The 24,800-nt window shown below is 42.5% G+C and overlaps 1 protein-coding gene across 8 annotated transcripts in view; it reads right to left on the bottom strand.

Moving 5' to 3' along the window:
- Window positions 1-24,800, bottom strand: part of LOC115380746 (TRAF2 and NCK-interacting protein kinase-like) — an 86,642-nt gene that overhangs the window by 43,247 nt on the left and 18,595 nt on the right. For all 8 annotated transcript variants that reach the window (XM_030081953.1, XM_030081956.1, XM_030081955.1 and 5 more), the window contains exons 3-4: window positions 3,866-3,922; window positions 2,590-2,715 (exon numbers count right to left, since the gene is read on the bottom strand). In XM_030081953.1, the coding sequence (XP_029937813.1) occupies window positions 2,590-2,715; window positions 3,866-3,922 (183 nt within the window). The remainder of the gene's footprint in view (window positions 1-2,589; window positions 2,716-3,865; window positions 3,923-24,800) is intronic.

Genomic DNA, 24,800 nt, shown 5'->3' on the forward strand with positions numbered 1-24,800 from the left:
TGGGGAAAAAATTAATATGTATATATGGGATTTTTAGGGGCTTGATGAATGCCTGGAGGGGGACTTTAAGTATTCTTTAAAAAAAAAAAAAAAAAAAACTTTACTTTAACTCAAGTGCAAATTTGACTGAGCAACTTTCACTTGCAGTAGAGTCATATTTAACCAGGAGCATACTCTGACTCAAATAATGGTGTTGTGTACTTTGTCCACCCCTCCATGCATTTGAGGAAAGTAGTGTGTGTATACACACGGCACCCTTAATCACATTACTGTAATAGCATTAGTAAACAGGGAGAATAATGCCAGCTAATACACATAAACAGTAAACACAAAGATAAACAGAGAGGTTGAGGACAGACACAGAACACAAAGATACACAAAGACAGCGCTCTCTCTCTCTCTCTTTCTCTCTCCCTAACACACACACACACACACACACACACACACACACACAAATGCACACTCTACAAAGACTGCAGAAAATGGGTATAAACTGACTCAACAAGGTCATGAGATCACACAAATCTACCAAGTCCATCTCTTGACCACAATGCAACTTGTCCCTTCCCTCCACTCCCATCCCTACTCTTCCTCTTCCTCTCCCTTTCTCTGTCCTGTCCTCTACTCTCCTCTCCTCATCTCCCCTCTCCTCTGCTCTTCTCTCCTCTCCTCTTTTCTCCTCTCCTCATCTCTTCTCTCCTCTCCTCTCTCTCTATCTCTCTCTAAGCCTGCTCTATGCTGTCATCCACCCCAGCTTCTCATCCGATCTTCTCCCTGCAGATTTGCGGCCAAAAGTTCAGCTGGTCAGGTCTGGCTCTGCTTCAAGATGCCCTCATCATCACTCTGGATTAGAGAGAGAGAGAGAGAGGAAGCAGGAGAACAATAGGCGAACCTCCCTCTTCACGGACAGACACACACACACACACACACACACACACACACACATAGATATACATAGACAAACATAGATGTATGCAAATACATGCATAGGCACAAAAACATGCGGTGTTTGTTAATGCTGCTCATTTGATGGTGTAGTCTTGATTTGCTCACTCAATCACATAGTCTCTCTCTCTCTCTCTCCCTCTCTCTCTCTCTCTCTCTCTCTCTCTCTCTCTCTCTCTCTCTCACACACACACACACACACACACACACACACACACACACACAAAAGCATGAGTATGCACACAGTACATGCACACAGCCAGGAAAACAGGCAGCTGTTGAGTCAGGGGGAATTATGCAGGCAGTAGATCTGGTTGCTGAGTATATCTGTGTGTGTATGTGTGTGTGTGTGTGTGTGTGTGTGTGTGTGTGTGTGTGTGTGTGTGTGTGTGTGTGTTTGTGTAGGTGTGAGTGTGTGTGTGTGTGTGTCCTCCCATTGTTGTGTGATGAATGCCACAGGATCACAGAAGAGAGAGCTCCCTTAGATCACGTTAACACATGATTTATGGCAGCAGCCAGCACACCACGCATTCATACTATTCATATCCTTTACATCTTTCACTCACACACACACACACACACACACACACATACAAATGCATATTCCAACATGCAAATACCTGCACACGCCCACAAAGATACAGCTGCTGTATGCATACTCACACATGCACACCACAGAACGTAATGAAGGCAAAGAGAGAGTCAGTTTCTTTTTGTTCTGCTTTGTGATTCTCTAAAAGACGGCAGCCATATTTGCTCCCATGTCTGTCCCTTCTCATGTAAACACACACATACAGCTGCACAGTGACAGGAAAAACACACATACACACACACACACACACACACACAAACATAAGATATGTCCAAAGAATTGACACACAGATACCACGTTGATACTGATACTTTGGAAACCAGCGCTCGTGTTTTTAATATCGGTGGCGCCGACACAGCTTGATCCCTTCCTCTGGAACTGGGTTTTATTCTAACGCAGATTTTCCCCGTGTGTTTAACCGCTGACACACTCGGAGCTGCGGTCATGCTCACGGGACTGTAAATCAAAATGAGGCCAGTGTGGCTCTTGTGACTCAGTGTTCCTGTTCTAAAGGAGCCTCGATACACCTGAACACTTGAAACACAAAAGTATTTTTTTAACTCTTTATAGGGCACTCATTGAAATACTTTGAAATTTAAAAAAAAACAACCCTAGACTGTTATTAGTGAACATGACATGAGTTTATTACTTTTATTTATTTATTTATTTTTAAATTTTCGTTTTCCTATAGAAAATCAAAGCCAATGAGATTGGTCAAATGCAACAATCATGTGACCTGGCATGTAGAGCGATCTTTGCTGATTGGCTGGGTGAAGACCAAATGATTATTGAACTAACTGAGACAGGGGATGGGCCTGATATGTAAAATGTTTTGAAATGACCAAAAATAGTCACTTGCCCTATAAAGGGTTTTACTCAAGTTTTAAATAAAGCGGTGTGTCCTAAATGGGATTTCTGTTCATCCTGTGGCATATTGGATCAGGTGAATCGCGGCATTTGACAGGTATTGGTATCAGCTACCAAAATTCTCATATCGTGACACCCCTAACACACACACAGACACACACTCACACACACACACAGTGTCGTACCCATAGCTGATCATCGATGCCAGGAGGGTTTTTCTTGATGAAGGCTCCATAGTAGGTGGCGATGTTCCGATGGTGGCTGTACTTCTTCAGCATGTTGATTTCAGCCTTAATCTCCTCTTCCTCATCCTGACACACACACACACACACACACAAACACACATCAACAGGCATGAAAGTGGCATGACCTCAATTTGCGACCCCTCGAAACATTTTAACAAATAAATAAGAGTCATCGGTGGATTTGCATTTCGAAAAACATTAAAATAGTCCAAAAAAATGTTGTTTTAAAGCTCACAGCTGGGTTCTAAATTAACCACGATAACGAAATGACTTCTTAATTACTTTTGTTTGGGGAGGGTGGGGGGCGGGTTATTGCTGCTGAATCACATGCGGTTGTTTGAAATGACTTGTTATGGCAGCAGTTGGTTACTCAAAAATATCATTTCTCTTCATTATCCAAAACATTAGAAAATTACGCCTTGATTACTTCCATTTAGTGTTAATCGAGGAAAACAACGACACTTGTTTTAGTAAGTTGATTTGGTACAGTAGCGGCTCATTTACTTAACAATCTCATATTATTCGCTCATTTATCTTTTATTCATTAATTAATGCTACATAAATTAATTCACTTATTTTATTTTGCAGTTAATTTAGCCGCTCCTTTTTTTTTTTTTTTTTTTTTTTTATTTCCCTCAATCTGTCATTCATGTGTCCACTCGTTAAGTCATTCATGAGCGTATCTGTTCATTAACTCAAGATGTTTGTTTATTTGTTGGTTCAGTCATTTGGTCATGTGTTCATTCGTTCATTCATTTCTCTATGCATTCCATTTTGTTCATGCGCTTGTTCATTCATTCACGCGCCGTCTTATTAATTCATTCATTCTTCCAGCCGCTCATTGTTTTGCTGGCAGCGGAGTGCAGCGAGGGAGGCGTGAGGTGAGAGGATCTCTAAATATAGCTGAGATTCCCTCCTGCTTTACAGACACGCCTGAGACCACACTGCTGTCCTAATACCTCCAGCTAATATTACCATGGCAATAGGCCTGTCCTCATTTCCTCTCTGCCACATCACACACGCACTCACTCACACACACACACACACACACACAGCCATGCACGCACGCACACATGCCAGCACTGACTCATCGCTCATAATTAGATGACATGGACTACGGCGGTTTAATCACTTGAGATGATTTGCTGTGCGTGAGTATTTGTGTGTGCACGCGCGTGTGTGTGTGTGTGAAAGTGTGTGTGTGTGTGAATCTTACCCCAGTGACATCCATGACCTTGATGGCTGCCAGCTGCCCTGTCTTAACATGTCGACCCTGAAGAAAGCAGACAGAGAGAGAGAGAGAGAGAGAGAGAGAGAGAGACGGAGAAACAAAAAGGGAAAAGGAGGAAAACAAGGAGGAGAGAAGAGAGAAAGATTAATGTTTTTCATCGAAAAAAAAAACTTTTAACAGAGCGGCTTGTTTCACAGTTTGTTCATATTTGTACATATTTTTCTTTCAGTCGAGCAACACATCACATTCTGAAATGAACCTGGCAACAAACGAGACATGACGTCCTCCACAAAGGATGCTCTTGTGTCAGTCACAAATATGCCACCGTGGTTTGACCGCAGGGCCCTCCTCCCCGGGTCAACAAGTGCAACTCTGAAGCGTCTGGAGTGCAGCCTCCAATGGCAGCAGTGAGCTTCATAAGCACCATGTAACAACGGTTGGCTAAAATCAGTTTTATTTATTTGCAACTGTGAATATCTTTGGTGAAAGTAGGAAGTCGGTTTACAATGAAGCTGCAGTCGAAAGACCTTAACAGACACCACTGTATATATTCACTAGTTTCCACATTTCCACATCCCGTCTGGTTTTCCATACAAGTAAGCAAGATTACAGTTATTCCTGCCTGATTGCTCTGGTGGAGTCATGTCAAGACGTAAGCACAGAGCCGGCCATCTTTGCTTTTATCTACCATCCCTGATAATACTTCTGTTATGAACAATCAGTAACAAATCGCCTATGGTGCCCTGGTTTGACCCGTCATTGTAGCTCCCTCCTCTTGGGTCAATAAGCCCAATTTCGAAATTGATGGAGTGCAGTGGTGAGCAGCGGCATCCCTCCCAATTTTCCTCCAAAATCCTCTCAGCGGCGTGCGAGATATCAACACCGATCTATAGACCCGGCTGCGCTCCGTAATATCTAGGCTAGGCAGATGCCTGAGGGAGCGAGGAGCCGAGGAGGCAGGAGATCAGGAGCTGAGGGGCTGAGGAGAAAGCCCTGGTGGCTCGCTTGCATTGGAGCATCTGTTGCTGTGATTAGCTAATGAAGCTAACACAGCTAGAGAAGCTAAACCACTGACGGCTATTACTTCCACCTGCCTGGACTCGACTGATTAGCAAGTTACAGTCTGAGAAGAATGGCTTAGCACAAACACAGACACACACACACACACACACACACACCAAACAAGGGCAGGACTGTTTTGCTGGTGGAGTTGTAATAAACCAGATGGTATTAAGGGTCTGGGCCTAAAGTGCCTCCTGAGGGCGTTAGTCAAAGGACAATCCTGATAATGAGAGCTGCAGCCAAAACAGAAGCCAAGGAGAGACAGTAGGAACAGACAGTGATACTGACAATAGGAATATTATGGCTGGAGTGACTGTTGCAATGCATTGCATCATTCACACAAGACACAGACAGGCAGGGGTTCGGTGTCTTGCTCAAAGACACTTCAACCGGACGCTTTGTCTTTGGAAGTGTGCTCTTGAGTTCTTAAGGGGGGGGGGGGGATCACACCTGTAACCTTCCAGCGACGGGACAGCCTCTGTAATCGGTACGCTACCCTGCCACCAGTCATTAGTCACCCCCACTGCCGCACTTCCAATTTTGATGTCATTTTAACAGATCAATTGCACCCACAGGCGCAGCAAAACCCGCGTTACATGATGAATAGCTGGTGAACAGTTGGAGTTTATTCAATATATAGCTACGGGTGTGAAACGCAAAACGATGTAGACAGATTGATCGCTTGAACTCTGTTGTAAAATCTGTTGCTTTCAAATAGAAAGTGAAAAGAGGAGCGTAAGGGAAAAAAAAAATTTGAGCAAAGTGAGGGTTTCAAATCCAATTGATCACTCCCAATCACTCTGTATTTTTTTTTTTATTTTTTTTTTTATTCCAAATTTAGTAGTGAGCAAGTAGTGAGTGTCCATGAGGTGATAAGACCGCACTTAAGGACACCAATAAATGTTTTTACTCATTTACATGTTTGTTTCTTAAGCTACAGGTCGATTTTGAATGTTATTTAAAGAGTGTGCTAATAAAAATGTTGATTCTGAAATACATAAATAACTAACATGACATTACCTGAGGTTAAGTTTTCAGTACAATAGGATTCAATCTTTATAAGTGTCATTATTTGTTCACAAAGACCTTTACTCAATCATTATCCCTCAAAAAGCACTATGTCACTGTTTCTACTTCTGTAAAAAGTGTCTTGAATCTTACAATATGTTGACAATGGTGGGCATCCTTGAATGCGGGGAATTTCAAATCATGATTGAAATTTGTTACATTTCTCATCAAACTACCCTTTCTGACTTAAAAAAATAAAAAGCCCTTTAGACCCACTGATCTATAACTATGAAAGAAACGCAGGGTTTTAATATGATAATTCATCGTATCACAATCCAGAATGGCACAATGCAAACCAAGCACCCCTGGATGGTTAAACACGCTCTGATCACTTGAACACACACTCTCTCTCTCTCTCTCTCTCTCTCTCTCTCTCTTCACACACACACAAACACACACACCAGATTCTGTGAGAGTAAAAGAGCTGGAAAGATTGAGCAGGGATTTCTCATTAGGATCAGACTGCCCCAATTCCACAAGCACAAGGACCAGCTTTGTTGGAGACCAACAAAGGCATTACAGCCACTTATGAAGAAACTCTGCCTTTATATGGCACACACACACACACACACACACACACACACATAAAACCACAAACCGATTTCCCTTCTTTTTCCACAACTCACACAGACAGAAGAGCTCTCTTGTGAACACCCACACATATGTAGAGAGACGTGGAGGGGGAGGGAGCGGGAGAGAAAAAAATGATTAAGGGAGTCAGAGAGAGAAAGAGAGAGGGTGGGAGAGCGAGAGAACGGTGTCAAAACGATATTGGACACGGATATCATCAAAGCTGGAATAAAGATTCATTACTCCGAGCCACCTGACAAGTTCCCTCCATCTCTCCTTCCCTCTCGGAGCCATAATGTCATCTGGCCTTATTAAATGAGCAAGTGTGAAAGGGGCAAAAGAAAGGAATTAAACAATGTCTGTTCATCTTCATCTCTCTCTCTCTCTCGCCCTCTTTCTCTCACTTCATTTACTTGCAAATTCAAAGATGCTTTATAGTGGCATGATTGTCAAAAAAAAACAAAAAAAAACAATAATAATGTCACTGAAGCAGTTTACAACCGATTGTGATACATAACAATCATATCAAAACAATTCGGAGAAGCGATTAGACGCTGAATTGTGGGATAACAAATGATAGTGGATTAAATGATTAAAATAATGATTAATGATGGGGAAAAAACAAGGGGATGTTTATATTACATCACAATTCTCTCTCTCCCCCCCCCTCTCTCTCTCACACGTTCATCTGTTTTAGGGACAGCCCACCCTCTTCCCTGATCTGTCCCATTCAGAGCGAGGCCTGCTTATCCCTTCCTCCACTCATTTGTTGACTACTTTGCCTCTCTGACCTAGATCTGCAGTATCTCTCTCTCTCTCTCTCTCTCTCTCTCTGTGTCTCTCTTATTCCCTCTCTCATTATCTAAACCTCTTTATTTCTCTCAATCTCCTATTTATGCCTTTCATTATTTCTCTCTCTTTTTCCCTCCAGATGTCTCTCTAACATTCACTCTCACTGTCCCAATCTCCCCCCTTCCTCTTATTTCTCTCTCTCTCTCTCTCGCTCCCTCTCTCTCATGCCTCACAGCTCAGACCGGCAGCCTGTGAAAAGCGAGCCCTACATGAACATGACTGAGCTGAACGTTAATGCCAGCGAAACACAATTCAGTGCAGAGCTCTACAAGCAAAACATGACACGAACCGAGGACTGATACAACCCTTTCACTCTGACTCTGTTAATGTATTCGGCGCCGTGCATGAACCGTAATTCACAGATGTGGGGCCCTCAACGTTTCACTGAACAAAACAAACACACACACACACACACACACACGCTTGCACACCATGCAGGGCTGGGCAGCAACTCAATATTATCATTTATTGTTATTCAGTGGAATCATATTGTGATGATGCAACAATGTTGTGATATCCTGATGCACAATTCTGTTGTTTAAACTGATGAACAAACAAACTGTGTTAAAAACAATGACACATGAAATGTTTTGAGGAATAGGCTATTATTTGTATACAGAAGAACCAGCACATCCAATATTACATATGCAAATGGAGTTCAAAATATTAAGATCTCCTTTTTTCCCCAATAAATAATCGTGTGCAATTGCATATACTGATTTCCTGATTAACTTTTTTTTTTTTTTTTTTTGTCCTCAATTCCTGATCCAAATGATTCAACATTCTTGTATCTGTTGATACCAAGTTGTGGTCCACTTCCATAAAATACAGCTCCACACTAGGAATACACCGGGGGATCGAAACAACCCAACCTGATCACTTAAAAATGTCTTGTCCGGGCCCAATATCAAGTTTTGTTCGACATCACACTTAACATCTTAATATTACCAGGCTGTTTGAAGCCCTGAGCAGCATTCTGATCATTTAACAGGTGATTTTGCATAAGCTGTATTGAGATATACGCTCAGCGGCCACTTTATCAGGTCCACCTGTATGACCTAATGCAGTTCACTGCAACAGCTCTGCCATAAATTCTACATTTTAAGAAAGTTTATAATGTTCATTTGTTGTTGACATTGTGGAGAATGTGTAAATTTAATTCTATGTTTATTGTTGAGGTGGTAGTTTGCAGAGGTCTTGTACTGGACTACATTATATTGACAGGTGTTTCAATTTTTTTTGTCCTTCCTATTATGTACATGAGAGGGGACAGAATAGTGGAAACACCTGTCAATAAAATGCAGTCCAGTCCAACAGCAGCACTAACTATGAGCTCAATGCCAAACATAGAAGTGAATGAACACCTCTATTACCGTGACAAAAAGAAACCCTGAGCATTATAGGCATCATAAAAGTAAACTTTATGGCAGAACAATTGTTTTGGACTGTATTTGATTGTGCAGGTGGACATAATAAAGTGGCTACTGAGCGTATATTGATCTAACCAAAAAAAAAAAAAAAAATCCCTAAGTACGGTTCCTAAAATGTATTTTTTAAACTTTTCTGATATTTCATTCATTTATTTATTAGTTTATTTCCTAAAAAAACAGCATAAGACATATGGGGCAGTGTGTCTCAGGAGGTAGAGCGGTTGTCTGGTAATCGGAGGGTTCCCAGTTCGATCCCCGGCTCCTCCAGAGTGTGTCGAAGTGTCCTTGAGCAAGATACTGAACCCCTCAGTGTTCCTGATGGACAGTGAGGCACCTTTCATGGTAGCCTCTGCCATCAGTGTGTGAATGGGCAAACACTGTAAAGCGCTTTGAGTGGTCAGTAAACTAGAAAAAGCACTAGAGAAATGCAGTCCATAAAATTAAAACGGCATTTCTTTTGTATTTGTTGTTGTGCACTGACATCATCATCATCATCATCATCATCATCATCACATGAACAATTTAAATGAGGTCTGAGAAATGGTCCAATGCACCAGACTTTTCTTTTTGGTCTTGTGAAGGTATTTTGGACCTCTTTCGATAGCAAAACATCTGTCACTCACACACACACAGGCACACGCACACACACACACATCCAAGGAGCCCTAATGCCACCGGGCCAGGTGTGTGTGAGCGATAACAGACTAAACTGACTAATGTTTGTTCCGCCTGGATGGCCATGCTGTGATGGAGACGGTGACCTGATAGCAAACTGATCTGCGATCAGCCCGCAGGGGGGCACATCATGGAGGAGTCATTATTTGGTGTCATCCCCGCAGGTCAGCATTTCTGGGGATTCAAAACGGGCTGCAGGACATTTTTCTGATGGGCCTCCACGACGAGACAAGACTATGTTACACTTAGTGCAAAGAGTTTCAGAAGGTCTGCTGTATATTTATCATACACAATGAAACGGCATGTATCATAGCAACTCGTTTTATTGACCTCCACAATGAAATCACATGATAACATGGGCTCATTCCATTTGTTTGTTAAATTCATCTGTCCAAAAACCTCTTCACATCTTCACAAGTCACTTAGTGTCATTATACAGAGCTGACAATCTTATTTCTCCTAAAACAAGTGGAAAAATCTGCCAGTGGGATGAGATCATCTCACTTGTCTACAATGCTAATCAACATGTTTACAGAATTGTCTTCAGTCAAATGTCATTTACTTGATCCTAGTGGGTTGATTTGCCTTATTCTGCTGTGTTTCAACACATCTGCATTTGAAGAATTCTTAAAAAGAAGTGAAACTGCACTGGGAACAAGTGGGATTATCTCATCCCACAGGCAGATTTATTCACTTATTTTCAGGGGGGGAAAAATTAACCCAAATATCAGTCTGAATGACCGAATAAAACGGGAATCTCTGCAGTGTGTGTGGTATCTCAGACAGCATTCATTGAATTCTGACAAAACTCGTGAGAATGTTTCTCACTACTGCCTGCAGGCAATTATTATGCTGACAAGCTATTCGTGCTACAATTACAGCTCAAAACAAAGTAAAATACTAATTAGTGATTGGCAGTGGGAGGTAATGCATCTTCAATGTGGGGGGCAACACTCTACCGCTATCCTGTTTATCATTTGAACTTAAAAATAAATAAACAAAAGCATAAAGCAATATGATTGAGAGATAAAAGATGAAAAACTTGATTCTTTTTTTTTAATTTGTGCCTACTGGTGCAGCTTGAGGTCTCAATTAAAGACACACTGTCTTCCAGGAAGGACAAGAAAAGGAAATTGATTTCATGAGGACTTTAATCGTGTTAAAATTCCTCTGTTTTGCAGTGATTGTTTTATGGAGTATCATTACACTGTAAATTCAAATGCCCACCCATCACGTTGTCCATGAGTGTTTTCTAGTGAGGTGCAGAGACACGAGAGGCAAGTCTGACATTATGGCGCCATCTCATCTCTCATCTCATCTGTAGCCATCAATACGCAGCACAGGGGAGGCGACAGACTGACACAAAGTACGCCTATTCCATTAATTATCATCAGAACTTAATAATGATTAATTATACCTGCCAAATAAAAGCAAAACAACTATAAAGCGCTTGTAACCTTTGTAGGAAGGTACACAGGATATACTCAGGATGGTGAAACAAGGAGTGTGTGTGTTTGTGTGTGTACATGTGTGTGTGTGTGTGTGTGTGTGTGTGTGTGTGTATGTGTGTGTGCGCACGCTCAGGCAAATGTTGGGATGAGGAAGAGGAGACTGAGTGTGTGTAATGACTCTCTTTTACAATTCCCCCGCTGCTACATGGAGCTGAATGTTGAGGAGAGGACACACACAGACACACACACAAGCACACAGACACACAGACACTAGCTGTATCTGTGTGCATGTGTGCATGTGTGCATGTGTGTGTGTGTGTGTGTGCTCTGCAAGCTGCAGAGCGAAGCATCTCTTCATCATTCTCTGCTTGCAGCCTCAGTTAGGCAGGACCAACCTGCTAACCACAACCATAATAAACCTGCTGGTGGATAGTGGCTCATGCACTAACACTCACTCTGTCAATGTGTGTGTGTGTGTGTGTGTGAGAGAGAGAGAGAGAGAGGGGGAGAGAGAGAGAGAGAGAGAGAGAGAGAGAGAGAGAGAGAGAGAGAGAGAGAGAGAGAGATATGCTTCTATAGTAGGTGTGTGTATTTTGTTTGTGAATATGTGTGTGTGTGTGTGTGTGTGTCTATGCCCTTGCCAAGTCAATTACACAGCGCCCCCCCCCCCCTCCCTTGGACAAATTTACTATGCAGGACACTTCCTGTCGTAGCCTAGCAACAGCCTTGGCTGGCCAGAGTACAGTGGGCATGACACTTAAACATACACACTCAACATTCACGCTCTTCCTGTCTGACACATACACACACACACACACACACACACACACAGAGTAGAGGAATAAGAGACCGTTGTCCTGTTATGGGAGACTTGTGTTATTTAGAAGAAGGGATGAGAGTGCGGAGGGAGGGAGTGATGGAGAAATTAAAGACTGGATGAATGGAGGATGAGCTCACTTCGACGCGGGCTGGATTCCACGATGCATCTGTCCTTAAATAGAGCTCACTTTGTGGCCAAGCTGCAAGGTCAGAGCTGAGTCAGACATCACCCAAATTTCAGTGCGAGTCATTTTGATTCACGATTCACTAGCTGGTGATTCGATTTAAAAGCTGTTCTTTCTTTTTTTTTTTTTTTTTTTTTTTTTTTGCAGTGATTCAACTGAATTTGACTTCTTGTTGAGTCTGTTTTGATGCCGTGCAATAATCTAAGCCTATCCTGAAAACAATTACTTAAACACTGTTTATTTTTTTCTCAAATGAAAGAAGACAAACTCTATATTACTCTGTAAGATCACTAGAATATAAGGCCGTTTTGGTTCAAAGCGTTTTACTGTGTATCGATTCAGAGCAAATCAGAGCGAATCGCTTCATTCCCTTCTTTTAGCAGATTAATGCAGTTAATTTATAATCAATACATGGATGCAAGGAATGGCTGCACCTCCAAACATGGCTGGTTTCAGATTTTTGAAATGAGTCCTTGTTACTTTGCCATGCAGCTTCCACAGTAGGTCTGACCAGAATGTCTTCGAAGCCTCTAAGCTTCAATCATTGTCTTTTTATTTTCCTATTTTAACAGCGGAAACTGTGTTTTCTCTCAGATTCACCGCTGCAGAGTCCATTCTCCGTTTTAGTGGCGTGGCCCTGGACGGCAGATCCACCCCAGACGACTCAGAACCCCCGGGACGTTTGTCGCTCTCAGAAGAGACAGGAAACATTTGCCGCTCCATCAAATCAGTCTGTTTGTCAGCATGTGCAGCTGACAAACTAACCACCACCCCCCTCCCATCTCAGCGAAACTTTGAGCTGCATCAAACGATTGCTGCCAAAGCTTCGAACACCAAAAAAAAAATAAAAATGGCAGAACGGGACAGCCCTGTTCCACGGTGATCATGAAAGACCTTTGCCCAGCTTTAAAGTACGCTCGCCTGGGAGCACCAGCTTTAAAAAAAAAACACAGTAATGTTGGACCGTGCAGCCACAAAAACCGAGAATCTTACACATTATTATTTCCCACCTCAGTCCCTCTATAGCTGCCCTCATTACTGAGGAAACTGAGAGACAAAGGCGAGCATACAGTAAAGTGCACGTGCACTAACACATACCGCACGCGCACAACTGTGGACCACTTTGCCAACTCTAGGAAATAGGAAATGGGTCACACCCTAATCCCAATCTGTGCCATCATGGTAATCCACACACACACACACACACACACACACATACATATAAACATGCGCACACAGCATGGAGGAACTGGGTGAATGCAGTCTAAGCACGTTCCCCCTGGCATAGAAAAGAGTCTATAGGGCCGGTCGGCATAGTAACAGTATCACAGGGGAGATGTGGGCTATGGGTTGCACCCCTGGGCTTTCCCTCTATACATTTCTCTTTCTGTGTCTCTCTGACAGCAGGTCCTACAGGGAGATTTCACACTGCTGTCAAACACACACACATACACACACACACTAGTTCAGCCTTGTTTGAGTTGAGGCTTTTCAGACAACTGAGGCTCCCACCCTCACCCCAGCAACAACACTCATCCCTCCAGGTCTACGCTGTTACCGTCCCAGCATGCTCTGCAGCAGGTGCCGGAATTAAAGGTGGTTTCACCTCACATTACAAAACGTGGCTCTGCTCCAAGTACCTTAAAGAAATAAGGGGGCAATACACCCAGACACACCTCATTGCGGTTCAAACACCCGCAATCATCCTGCATTCGCGCGCGTTCGCCCGCGCGCGCCAACACACACACGCGCGCACGCTGTTGTGGAATCAGTGAGGCAGTAAATAAAAGTGACAAAGGCCTCCATTCCAATCTAGCACTGCACTGCCCAGGAAATATAGAAGCACCCCGGGGCTACACACACAAACGCACACACACACACTCAAGAGAGAGAGAGCGAGAGAGAGAGAGAGATTGAGAAGAGGAGGTTACAATGAGAGAAAGTGAAGATCAGTGAAACACAGATACAACCAAGAGAGAGAGGAGGGGAGTTTTGCAGAAGAATGAGTTGGAAAAGAGAGAAATATTCAGAGAAGAATGATTGAAAAAAATAAAGAGGAGGGTAGAGGAAGAAGATGAGAAAAAGAAAGATGAGAGTAATGATGTGCAGAACGGACCAGGGGGCATTTATTGACAGGGAGGGAGCAGAAGTTGGTGACAGATAGCTGCCGCATGCTGTTGATTCCACTCTGAATGAACTGGTATTATCAGCTAAAGGCTCCTGAAACAATAATCTATCAGCGGCTTGAAATATAGCCGTTCATTAACCTGTCTGCTCACAGCTCAGCAAACAAGCTAATTAACAAGCAAGTGGACACACACACACACAAGCATTACTGGAAACACACTAATCCCCAATCAAGAAAAGGATTTGGTGTAGTGCTGAGTATAAATGCACAAATTCAGGTATAAAAAAATTGTTTCAACCCCAAAAAACACAGAAATCTGCATATACAAGCGAATCACACACACAAATTTGATCACGAGCAACAAAAAATACCTCTCAGTTCCTTTAGGGCAGACTAAATGGGAAGAAGATGGTGAGGAAGACGTCGCATCAAAATGTTTGTCTTTTACTATTTGCACCTTTTGCTGAGCTGAGCATAGTTTAATTTTGCCATGAAAAGACAATTTCAGAATCTTTTTTCTTTGTTTTTTTCTTTTTTTTCTACTTTTTATTGGACTTTTACATTTCCACGTAGTCTACACTGACTGGAACTTAGGCTACATTGTTTGAAAGAGACAGAGAGAGAAACAGCTCTCGTAATAGCTTTGAATCCATATAGGAGAGGAGGAGATTTTTTCTTTCTATATTGAGGCAACACCAAAAACAACAGAGATTTTATTAGGAACGATTTACAGGCTCCCAAGGTTTTAAAGACGATATAAACACACCTGTCCACACCTGAAACAAGTTCCCGACTATCACGAATAGACTGTAATTTGTGCCGTGTCCTCATGCAAGCACGGGGACAACATTTTCCACCAATCAGGACACGGCATAACAGCGTCAAAACCGGTTGATCACTATTTCCTGTCAATCAGGTCCTCAGTGAACTGTCTCCTTGGTGGAAGTCTGCGCTCCACCAAATGTATTTTTCTAGTTAAGTATTTGTTATTATTTTAGATTTCCTTTTTTTTTTTTTTTTTTTGCAGTCTGTTCACATTGGTATATAGGCTAATAAAAATAACACTAATATTGTAAGAAAGTGAAAATATTACACAGTAACAGGCCAATTAGGCTGAAATAAATTTAGATTTTAAAAGTTGAAACTCTGGCCCCCGCAATGTCTGCTTTGGAAAATTCTGGCCCGGATGAGGTTGACGTCCCCTGCCCTGTGGGGTCACAGTGATGTGGCTGTGCTCTATATGGGTGCAGCAATCAATTGACAACTGATTATAATTGTTCCATAAACATCCTAAATAGGTCACTGTAGATTGCTCAAGCACGATTTCCACAGGCAATCAAAAAGAGAAAAAAACAAAACAAAACCACATATGCTGTAAAAAGACATGTAGCATTAAGTTGGAAAATGAGTAGCGTCAGCATGTCGTCCATCCAGCACTGACAGTTCATTCTGACGTCACGTTTTGAATTTAACAGCCTGTGATCAAAGTATAAAACCATTTTATGACATTCAACAGACACAAACTTCTCCTGCGTTACCAGTGGCAAGATGCGAGTAAGCACCTCAATCATCAAGCACACACTAACATATAATTACTACGGTAGGATTAAACCTGTGATTTATTTACTCACAGACACGCCAGCTATATCTGGTACACACACTGCTACAGTGGATTTTACTGCTTGCCGTTTGCTTTTATAGCAAGTGTCTTTGTTAGTGCAGAGTTAAATGCATAATTTGGATCAGCAATCTGATCAGTGATTGGTTGATCATGCAGTAAAAAAGCTGAAAATCATAAATGGTCCCACAAGCCTGATGAGTGCCTCCCTACTGCGATCTACATGAACAAGTAATATGATTTAGCTTAATGTTAAATGAAAGAGGGTCTGTGTGTGTGTGTGTGTGTGTGTGTGTGTGTGTGTGTGTGTGTGTGCGCGCACCCTTGCATGTAAGGCCATAAAACAGTAAGAGAGTGCCTCCATCATAATGGACCCCTTGATGTGATTGAAGTAAATCAGCTCTAACAGGATAACTACTTGGTGGATGAGTGTGCATGTGTGCCAGCATATGTGCGTGTGTGTGTGTGTGTTTGTGTGTGTGTGTGTGTGTGGGTGTGTGTGTAAGGGTGAACACTATGCATAGTTACATAGCTGCAGCCAGCTATTCTAGGCTGATACTAATGCATTAGGTCACGCTTTTTCAAACTTTTTCATGTTTTATGTCCCCCAAGTTAACTTTCATAAATCAACACACACTCATTTGAAGTAAATTTACCTTAGATATTACATGAATGAAGACATACATGAACATTTATGAATAGATTCAAAGCAATAAGATAAAAAATATATATAATGTTAAAATAATAAATAAAATTTACCCAAACAATTTAGGGTGTTTTAAAATTAAAGGTAGTGAGTTAAATTATAGTGAAATTAAATTATTACCCTTTTTGCTGAGGACCATCTGGAAGCTCCTCACAGACCCCTGGGGGGTCCCCGTACCACACTCTGAAAATTGCTGCATTCGGTTGTGCAATCCAACTAAATACCTGCATTGCACTGCACTGTTCCTGTGTGCAGGGTGTGTCTCCTACTCATGACTGTTTTTTTTTTTGTTTTTTTTTGTTTTTTTCCCCAGATTTATAGTGAGGAAAAACATAGTGTGACAATCATGTTGTTATTTTTGTACTGCCCAGCCTTAATCTCACTAAGACATTAACTCATCCACCAACTCTAATATGTACTGATTAAATTCACTCAGTCACCCACTTATCCATCACAACCAAATCAGCAAGCATAAAAATCTTCAAAGTCATCTTAGGACACACACACACAACTGGAGAGAGTGAGGGAGAAGGAGAGCATGAGGATGAGCAAGCGAGCATTCGAAAAGAGGAGGAGGAGGAGGAGGAGGAGGAGGAGGAGGGTTGCAGTGAAGATGCAAAGCGGCAGGTTCAGCACATTGGCATCACGCTCCGGCAGCTCTGGAGGTCAAATGAACAACAGAGCTGATTTACTGTGCAGACTGGAGGTGAGCGAGGGTGAGGAGGAGAGGTAGAGAGACAGAACGACAGAAAGAGAACAGCTGAGCGAGGATGTGGAGAAGGAGAGGATGGCGAGGGCAGAAAAGATGAATAGAAGAGGCCGCTCGGATGGAGAAAGAGAGGCGGTTGGGAGAGAGAGAGAAAGAAAGAAGGCAAGCCGAGGACTGTGGGTGAGACAAACAAGCAGAAACAGGAAAAGACGGCGGGGGAAAAAAATAGAAAGAGTAATAGAGAGAGTCAGGGATGGTATAGGTTATTGATTAAGTTATTGATCAGCGGTAATTCAGTGTGGGATAAAACTTGGCTAAATAGCTCTTTACCGTCCACACTCTATCAATTAGAGGAAGGGGCACATACAGTAGAAAGAAAAAAATGAGAGCGAGAGACAAACGAAGAGAGAGTGAGAAATTGTTATTGACATCAGGCATGGCTAATTGACCCTAGTCTGGGTGAGAGGAGTGCATTGTGGGTAAGTGGGCCGTGTGGCCTTGGGGAAGACAGAGAGAGAGAGAGGATATAGGCTAATGAACACGCTGCCAGGTGTGTGTGTGTGTGTGTGTGTGTGTGTGTGTGTGTGTGTGAGCTTATATCGCTGCATGTGGGCGGAACGGGCACATCTGCTGTTCCCACGGCAACAAGCAACACGCACCTCAGTCACGGTTCACAGTTCATTCATAAGGACTCTTGAGATTAAAGTCTGCGTGTGTGTGCGTGCATGCGTGTGTGCATGCATGTGTGTGTGTGTGTGTGTGTGTGTGTGTGTAAACAAAGAAAGAAGACCAAGAGAGAGGGGACAAAAACATGGTGCCACACGGTAAACAAGTGCAACTACGCCTACAACAAGAACAAAATACACACATGCACACACACACACATGCACGCACACACACACACACACACACACACACACACTAGACCCCAAACCCATTAGTCGTAGCAGCCTGCTCCTATAGCCTGCAGACCTCAGAGCTTCCCCATTAGCGCTAATGCTATAGCATCCATTGCACCCTTTACTCATTTAAATATGTCAGCCCCTTAGCACGCTGACTGCAAATTACTGATAGAGCAGCCGCGACCAGCCCATGTTATGTTCTGGAGGAGGAAGTTAATGAGTAATATTCTCCCCTTGTGCAAGAACTTGAGTATCCATAAATGTGTCAAAATTTTCTGCAGGGAAAATTTTTTTCAGTGTATTTAGGTGTAAAATAACACTTAAAATATGGTGCCAAATGCATATTTAGATTTTATTTAAAAAGTTATTCAATTCAAAAATACATATAAATCGATTAAATTACATAGAATTTCACTATTTTGCCATATTTTGTGGTCTTTTGTTCGCTGATGACACCATGTGAGATTAGTGGTATGAAAATCAGAAATCTCCTAAGAAAACGGAGAGGGCTTGCAAATATATAGGCTCATACTGACATTGGGCTAAAATTGAATAATATCTGATACCAAAAGCCCTGAGAAACATGTCAGAAGTAACAGCAAACTGTCTTGATTTTCTCCATTTTTTGGGCACAGAAGCCTGTATTTCTCAAATTCTGCAGAAAAGAAGAATTTTGTATGAAATATTTAGTACAATGACCGCAAAATATTTGTCCAAGCTACACTGTTTAGTGAATGCAATGGATTGAATTGATTGGAAGCCTACTGGTCAATACTACAGTTGCATTTTCAGCACTGGTATCAGCATCAGAAAAGTGGTATCGGTGCATCCCTGGAGACACATAAGCACTGAGGAGCCCTTGGGTTAGGTATTTAACCCCCAGCTGCTCCAGAGGACCTGCTCAGTGGCTATCAGTGCAGGGCTTTAGTTGTATTTAGCAGCTCCCAGTTGGCAACATGTGTCACTGGACAAAGCATGAATCAGCACTGCTGATAAAGAGCAAATTAAGAGCAAGTCGCTCCTTGGTGAAATATTCTCAACACCTCACACAGACAGCTGATCTTGCAGCCCGGTGCCAGTGGGCATGTTACGAATCTGCAAACCAGAGATACGTTGAAATGTCACATTTTCAAATTTCATGAAGTAGAATAAAGTGTGCAAAAAATGAGACATATAGGAGGCAGGTGGGGTGGAGGATGGCACACACTGCAAAAAGTCAAAATCTTACCAAGATTATTTGTCTTATTTCAAGTAAAAATGTCTTATTTCTAGTCAAAATATCTCATTACACTTAAAATAAGACATGATCAGATCAGACATTACTTGTCTTTAGACAATTTTCACTTGTTTCAAGTGAAAATCTACTTGAAACAAGTGAAAATTAGCTTGAAACAAGAAACAAATTTTGCCAATGGAACAAGCAAATTTTTACTTGTGACACAAGTGAACAAGTGAAAATTGTCTAAAGACAAGTAATTTCTGATCTGATCATGTCTTATTTTAAGTGTAATGAGATATTTTGACTAGAAATAAGACATTTTTACTTAGACAAATAATCTTGATAAGATTTTTACTTTTTGCAGTGCAATCAACAGGACCTTGATTCAGCAGACTGGGGTTCGAGTCCCATGTCTTTGCATCTACCGTTGACTAGATAAATTAGTCAACCACGACCCATTCCTAACCTTAACCATAACAACAAACATTTTCCTAACTATAACCAAGTAGTTTTGGTGGCTCATGAAGCCAATGAAGCAAACAAAAGTGGGTAAAGTCACTAAAGGGGTCTTGTAAGCTTGCACCACCTGGCCACACTCCAGTGCACCGAATTGGAAAAGAGGAACAACAGGACATCAGTGCAGGTTTTCCTCATGAAAAGAATCATGTCACATGCTCACAAACTAGCAATACACTTGTGAAAGCGCTTGCTCACTTTCACCATCACAGTTGTTGCCATTTGTTTTACCTCTAGGCTCTCAAACTACGCCATATGCTTCCTTTGTCTGATTGGTCAAGTTAGTTGAAGATGGAAAGATGGTTGATCCAATCATGTGCTAAATATTGTCAATAGCTGCCGCCCCTTTTTGAATGTCTTGAACCAAACAGCACAGGCTCTGTTTCATGAAGGGAACAACAGAAACAAAATCACAGTATGGTTGTGCCAGGCGTGAAATATTCACCATTTGCAAAACAAAAGTGACTCTCATTCTAATTTTTCTGATTTATCTATATTCTATTATGGCGCAGCCTAGCAGTAAATCCTTTCATGATAATGCACACAGTGCACGCTCGCTTGCCTGATTTCCTTTCCCGCTGTGAAACACCGATATAGCTGGCGGAGTATATAACATCAAACATGGAGGAATAAATGCAGCCTGTCTATCTTCCAGCCTTTTCTGAGCCTCTTATTGCACACTTTCACACTTCATGCTGGCTCTCCAAGGTGTGTGTGTGTGTGTGTGTGTGTATTTATGTGTGTGTGTGTGTGTGCGGTGTGGGGGAGGGTACTAGGGTGGCTGGGGCAAGCACGCAGTGAGAGAAATCTCCCATAGTCCTTTGCAGCGTGACTTCCAGCAGATCAGGAAGATAAAAAAGAACTTTGAAGTTTTGTTCATCTCTTTGGAGGGTGGACAGGGGAAGAGGAGGGGAGGGAGGGAGAGGGAGGAGGAAGGATAGGTGAGTGGGGGTGCAGAAAGAAAAGCTAGACCGCAGGTAAAGTTTAAAAAAAAAAAAAAAATGGAGAGGGAAAAGGGAGGGAGGTGAGGATGAATGGAAAGCAGAGATTGAGGAGATTACTGAGACAGATGAAAAGAGAGAGAGAGAGAGAGAGAGAGAGAGATACAGCTGTGATTGGTTAATGAGATGAAGCTGTTCTTTGAGCCCTAATCCTAATCTACATCTCCACCCATTTGCTTACATCCTGAGACCCCAGATCACCACGGTAACAAGATTAAGGTGACATCAGTAAAGGCGTGATGTCACAATTCAGTGTCAGCCAGCCTCGTCTGTTCTTTGATGTTAAACCGCAGATAAAATTGTTGTAAGACGATAAGAAGAGGGCTCCCTTGCACATGAGAAGCACACACAGGTGCACACACACACACACACACGCATACACTTACACACACACACACATCAGCTCCACTCCTGCCTACATGAAACAAACACACACAGCGACATGAGAACATGCCACATGCATGGCACTTCAAATCTTTGTTCACACACTTGTTCACCCGCCACCATCTCCACACATACACACACACATTTCACACATACATCCACATGCACACACACACACACACACAACAGTGCAGTAAATGGAAACCACACAGCTGCTCTTTGTAGTGAGTCTCTGTCACAGTGGGTGAGCATATAAAAGCCCATATAGTCCCAGTCTCCATCCGTCACTTTTGCTCTACCGCGGGTGTGTATGTGTGTGTGTGTGCATGTGTGTGTGTGTGTGTGTGTGTGTGTGAATGACTGGTGAATATTTAAAGAGCGTGTGGAGCACTTTGCCTGAGGAGGAGTGGAGTGGATGTGTTCTGTCATCAGAGAGAAACAGATTGGTCACCTCCTCTCCTCCTCCCTCTCCTCCTCCTCCACTGCTGGAGTGTACAGACACAGAGACCGAGAGTGTGTGAACTGACAAAACACACACACACACACACACACATAAGTGCACAAACACCGGAAATGTTTTGTTGCTGCCAAGACCGAGGTGATGGTCAAAGTGATGATGAGCTGTATAGTGTTATTGGTTGGTCTAGTGTTTGGACTGTGTGTGTGTGTGTGTGTGTGTGTGTGTGTGTGTGTGTGTGTGTGTGTAACTGCTCTTATGACCAAGATATGATTGGTTGCTTGTCCTTGCATCCATCAAGGAGACAAATGATTTCTCCCCTGAGGATGACAAAGAGCTGTGATTAATCAATTAACCAATCAATAAGCCTGTGAGTCAATACATCAGTCAGTCAATCAATCATAAACTTTGGCCAACAGCTGACCGGCAACAGCTCCTGTCCCCGTCCCGCTACCGTCCCAACTTTTGAAGTGGCTGGGTTTTTATTGGGCGGCTGGGTTCTGCAAGTAAAAACCCCATTCCCGTTCTCCTAATATTATGTGATGGCAGCTTTGAGTATTTCCGACTCAAAACAAGACTGTATGCATAAAAACTTTAGGAGATATGCCAACTACATGTCCCAGAGTGCATTGCCTCGAGAAACAGCCAATTGCTGAGCTTCATATTCTGTTGCTGTGCTGGTAAAGCTGAGCCTTGTAGCTTTGAGCCGAATAATATAGGCATTCTTCAGTCGTTTCAACACTATAATACGCTCTATAATACACTATAATATTGAATACATCTGAATATATTTCATAAGTTTGGCTGGCATTGTCATAGTAACGTCAGTGAGGCTCATGGGTGGTGTTTAGACAGAAAAATGTGATTTAGCTGAACCGAAGCTGAAACATTTCGAAGCAATGGCCAAACAACAAAGCCTGTGGTGCCGTTTATTTATTCATGAGACTCCCGTGATTCTTTGTGTTTGGTAATATAGCGGTGATCGTTAAAAGTAAAATGCCAAATGGGACAAAACAACGGGAGAAAAAAAATCCTCTCTGAACTGGCAGCTCCATCCACTTCGCCACTCTCTGACTCCGCGCAAGACAAGGAGCGCTTCCTCGCTTCAGAGCACTGCAACTCCCACAAGCCCCATCAAATATTCACAGCAGTCAGAGGAAAGAGAAAGAGAGAGAGGGAGAGGGGGGGAGGAAGGGTGATGTGCGGAAAGGGAAGCATGAAAAATAAAAAAAATATGGAAAGAGAGAAAGAGAAGGAGATGGAGCGGCGGCGGAGAGTTGAGAGAAGAGGGGGAAGATGTGATGTGGGGAAATAAAGTGAAGGAGGAGCGATGAGAGGGCAGACACAGGGAGATGGAGGGAGATGATGAGGAAGGGAAAAAACTGAAAAATGAGAGTGACAACAGTTGGAGAGAGAGAGAGGGAGCAAGAGGATATGGATGGAGGGCTGAAGGAGGACACCAAGGGAGAGAGAGAGAGAGAGGGAGATGGAGAGCGAGGCAAGTGGAGAGAGAATGTGTTTAATTATTCAGCATTACCCATGTTCTCTATTTATGGCCCTTTTAGAGCAGCAGAGCAGTGGAAGCTATATATACACACACACACTGTAGGCACAGGCGGCTCCCTTAAGCACAGCTCACTGGGGAAGTTTCAGCCCAAAAAACCGAGGGAAACAACGAGAGAAGCGTGATTACATATTGATAAGAGAGAAGCTCAGAAGTAAGGGACAAACAAAGTGAGGGGGATGAGCGCACGGAGGAAGAAAACAAGAACACAAGAGGGAGAAGGAGAGAACGGATGAAGCTAATATCTGCTCTTCTGAGCCAAAATATTTCCTTGACAGACAAACTGCAGTAAAAACAACAACGTGCAACAACTTTTCTTGGCAGAGGCTGTGTGTATGTGTGTGTGTGTGTGTGTGAGAGAGAGAGAGAGAGAGAGCACTGTGGAGCAGATCCGTATCATTTAACTAGATGGGGTAATGGAATTGTTGATAAACCTGTTATCTCTGCCGACCAGACACACAGAAGTGCAGCTATGCAGCACATTACTGGCCCTCTATCACCAATAACATAAAACACTAGGCTGGCCATTGCTATCAAACACATATACACACACACATACACACACACAAGGATGCATGCATGGATGCACACACACAGCTACATTATCTCTGGGTTCAGCAGACATAGACAGAGTAAGAATACTGCAGCAGAATGGACTCCCATCTCAACAAGTTATTTCGTTTCATGTTCAGCCTTAAAAACCGTTTTGTGTTTTCTCAAAAGATGTGGGGGGGAAAAAAATCTGCCAGTGGGATGAGATAATCCCACTTGTTTCCATCGCTAATCGACTCGTTTCGGGAGTTTTCTCGAATCAAGAGCCATTTTCTTGATCCTGGTGGGCCGATCTGCCTTATTCTGCTTTGTTTCAGCATATGCGCGCGGCTGAAATGCTGAAACAAGTGAAACCACATTGGAGAAAAGCAGGATTATCTCATCCATCTGGTAGATCTGGTAGAGTACCACATTTTGAAATTTTGTATTTTTTGGCAGTGTGGACTGTATTCAGTGTCATATCTTAATTTCATACAATGGCAAACAATGCTTGAACCGTTTTCCCATGAATGGTAACCTATTTGTTTTGTTTCCCTATCACGCAGCTGGCAGGTAAAAACCTCATAACTCCAAAATGTCAACTTTGCACGAAGAAAAAGCAATCTAGTTGTCTTTTTTCTTTTTTTCTTTCTTTCTTTTTTTTTTTTTTTTTTTTTTTTTGGCTTGCCAACCGTGCACTTTTCAATTCAGCCCCTCCAAATGAGATTCGAAAAGTTTCCGTGAGCCCAAGTCAAACTCTCTAAGCCCGCAGAGCCCCATGCAAACTTCCGCTTAAGTTAACACATGGAAATCGCCGACACAGCAGTTTTCACCAGGTAACGATGGCACGTGCTATCATGATCATAACATTCACAGTGAAATTCACAAATAGATGCTAAAAAATGCGTAGATAAGCTTGTGTATAGAAGTACTCCACATACACTGTACATGTATTCCACGGGTGATTCTCTTCATAATTGCTGCAGCAAACTTGGGTGTGAAAGGTGCACTTCATCATTTACTGCAGTCTATGATCAAAGATGCATCACAGAAAAAAGCACTGCCAGTTGCTG

Source organism: Myripristis murdjan, chromosome 22, assembly GCF_902150065.1.
Source record: "Myripristis murdjan chromosome 22, fMyrMur1.1, whole genome shotgun sequence".
NCBI lineage: Eukaryota > Metazoa > Chordata > Actinopteri > Holocentriformes > Holocentridae > Myripristis > Myripristis murdjan.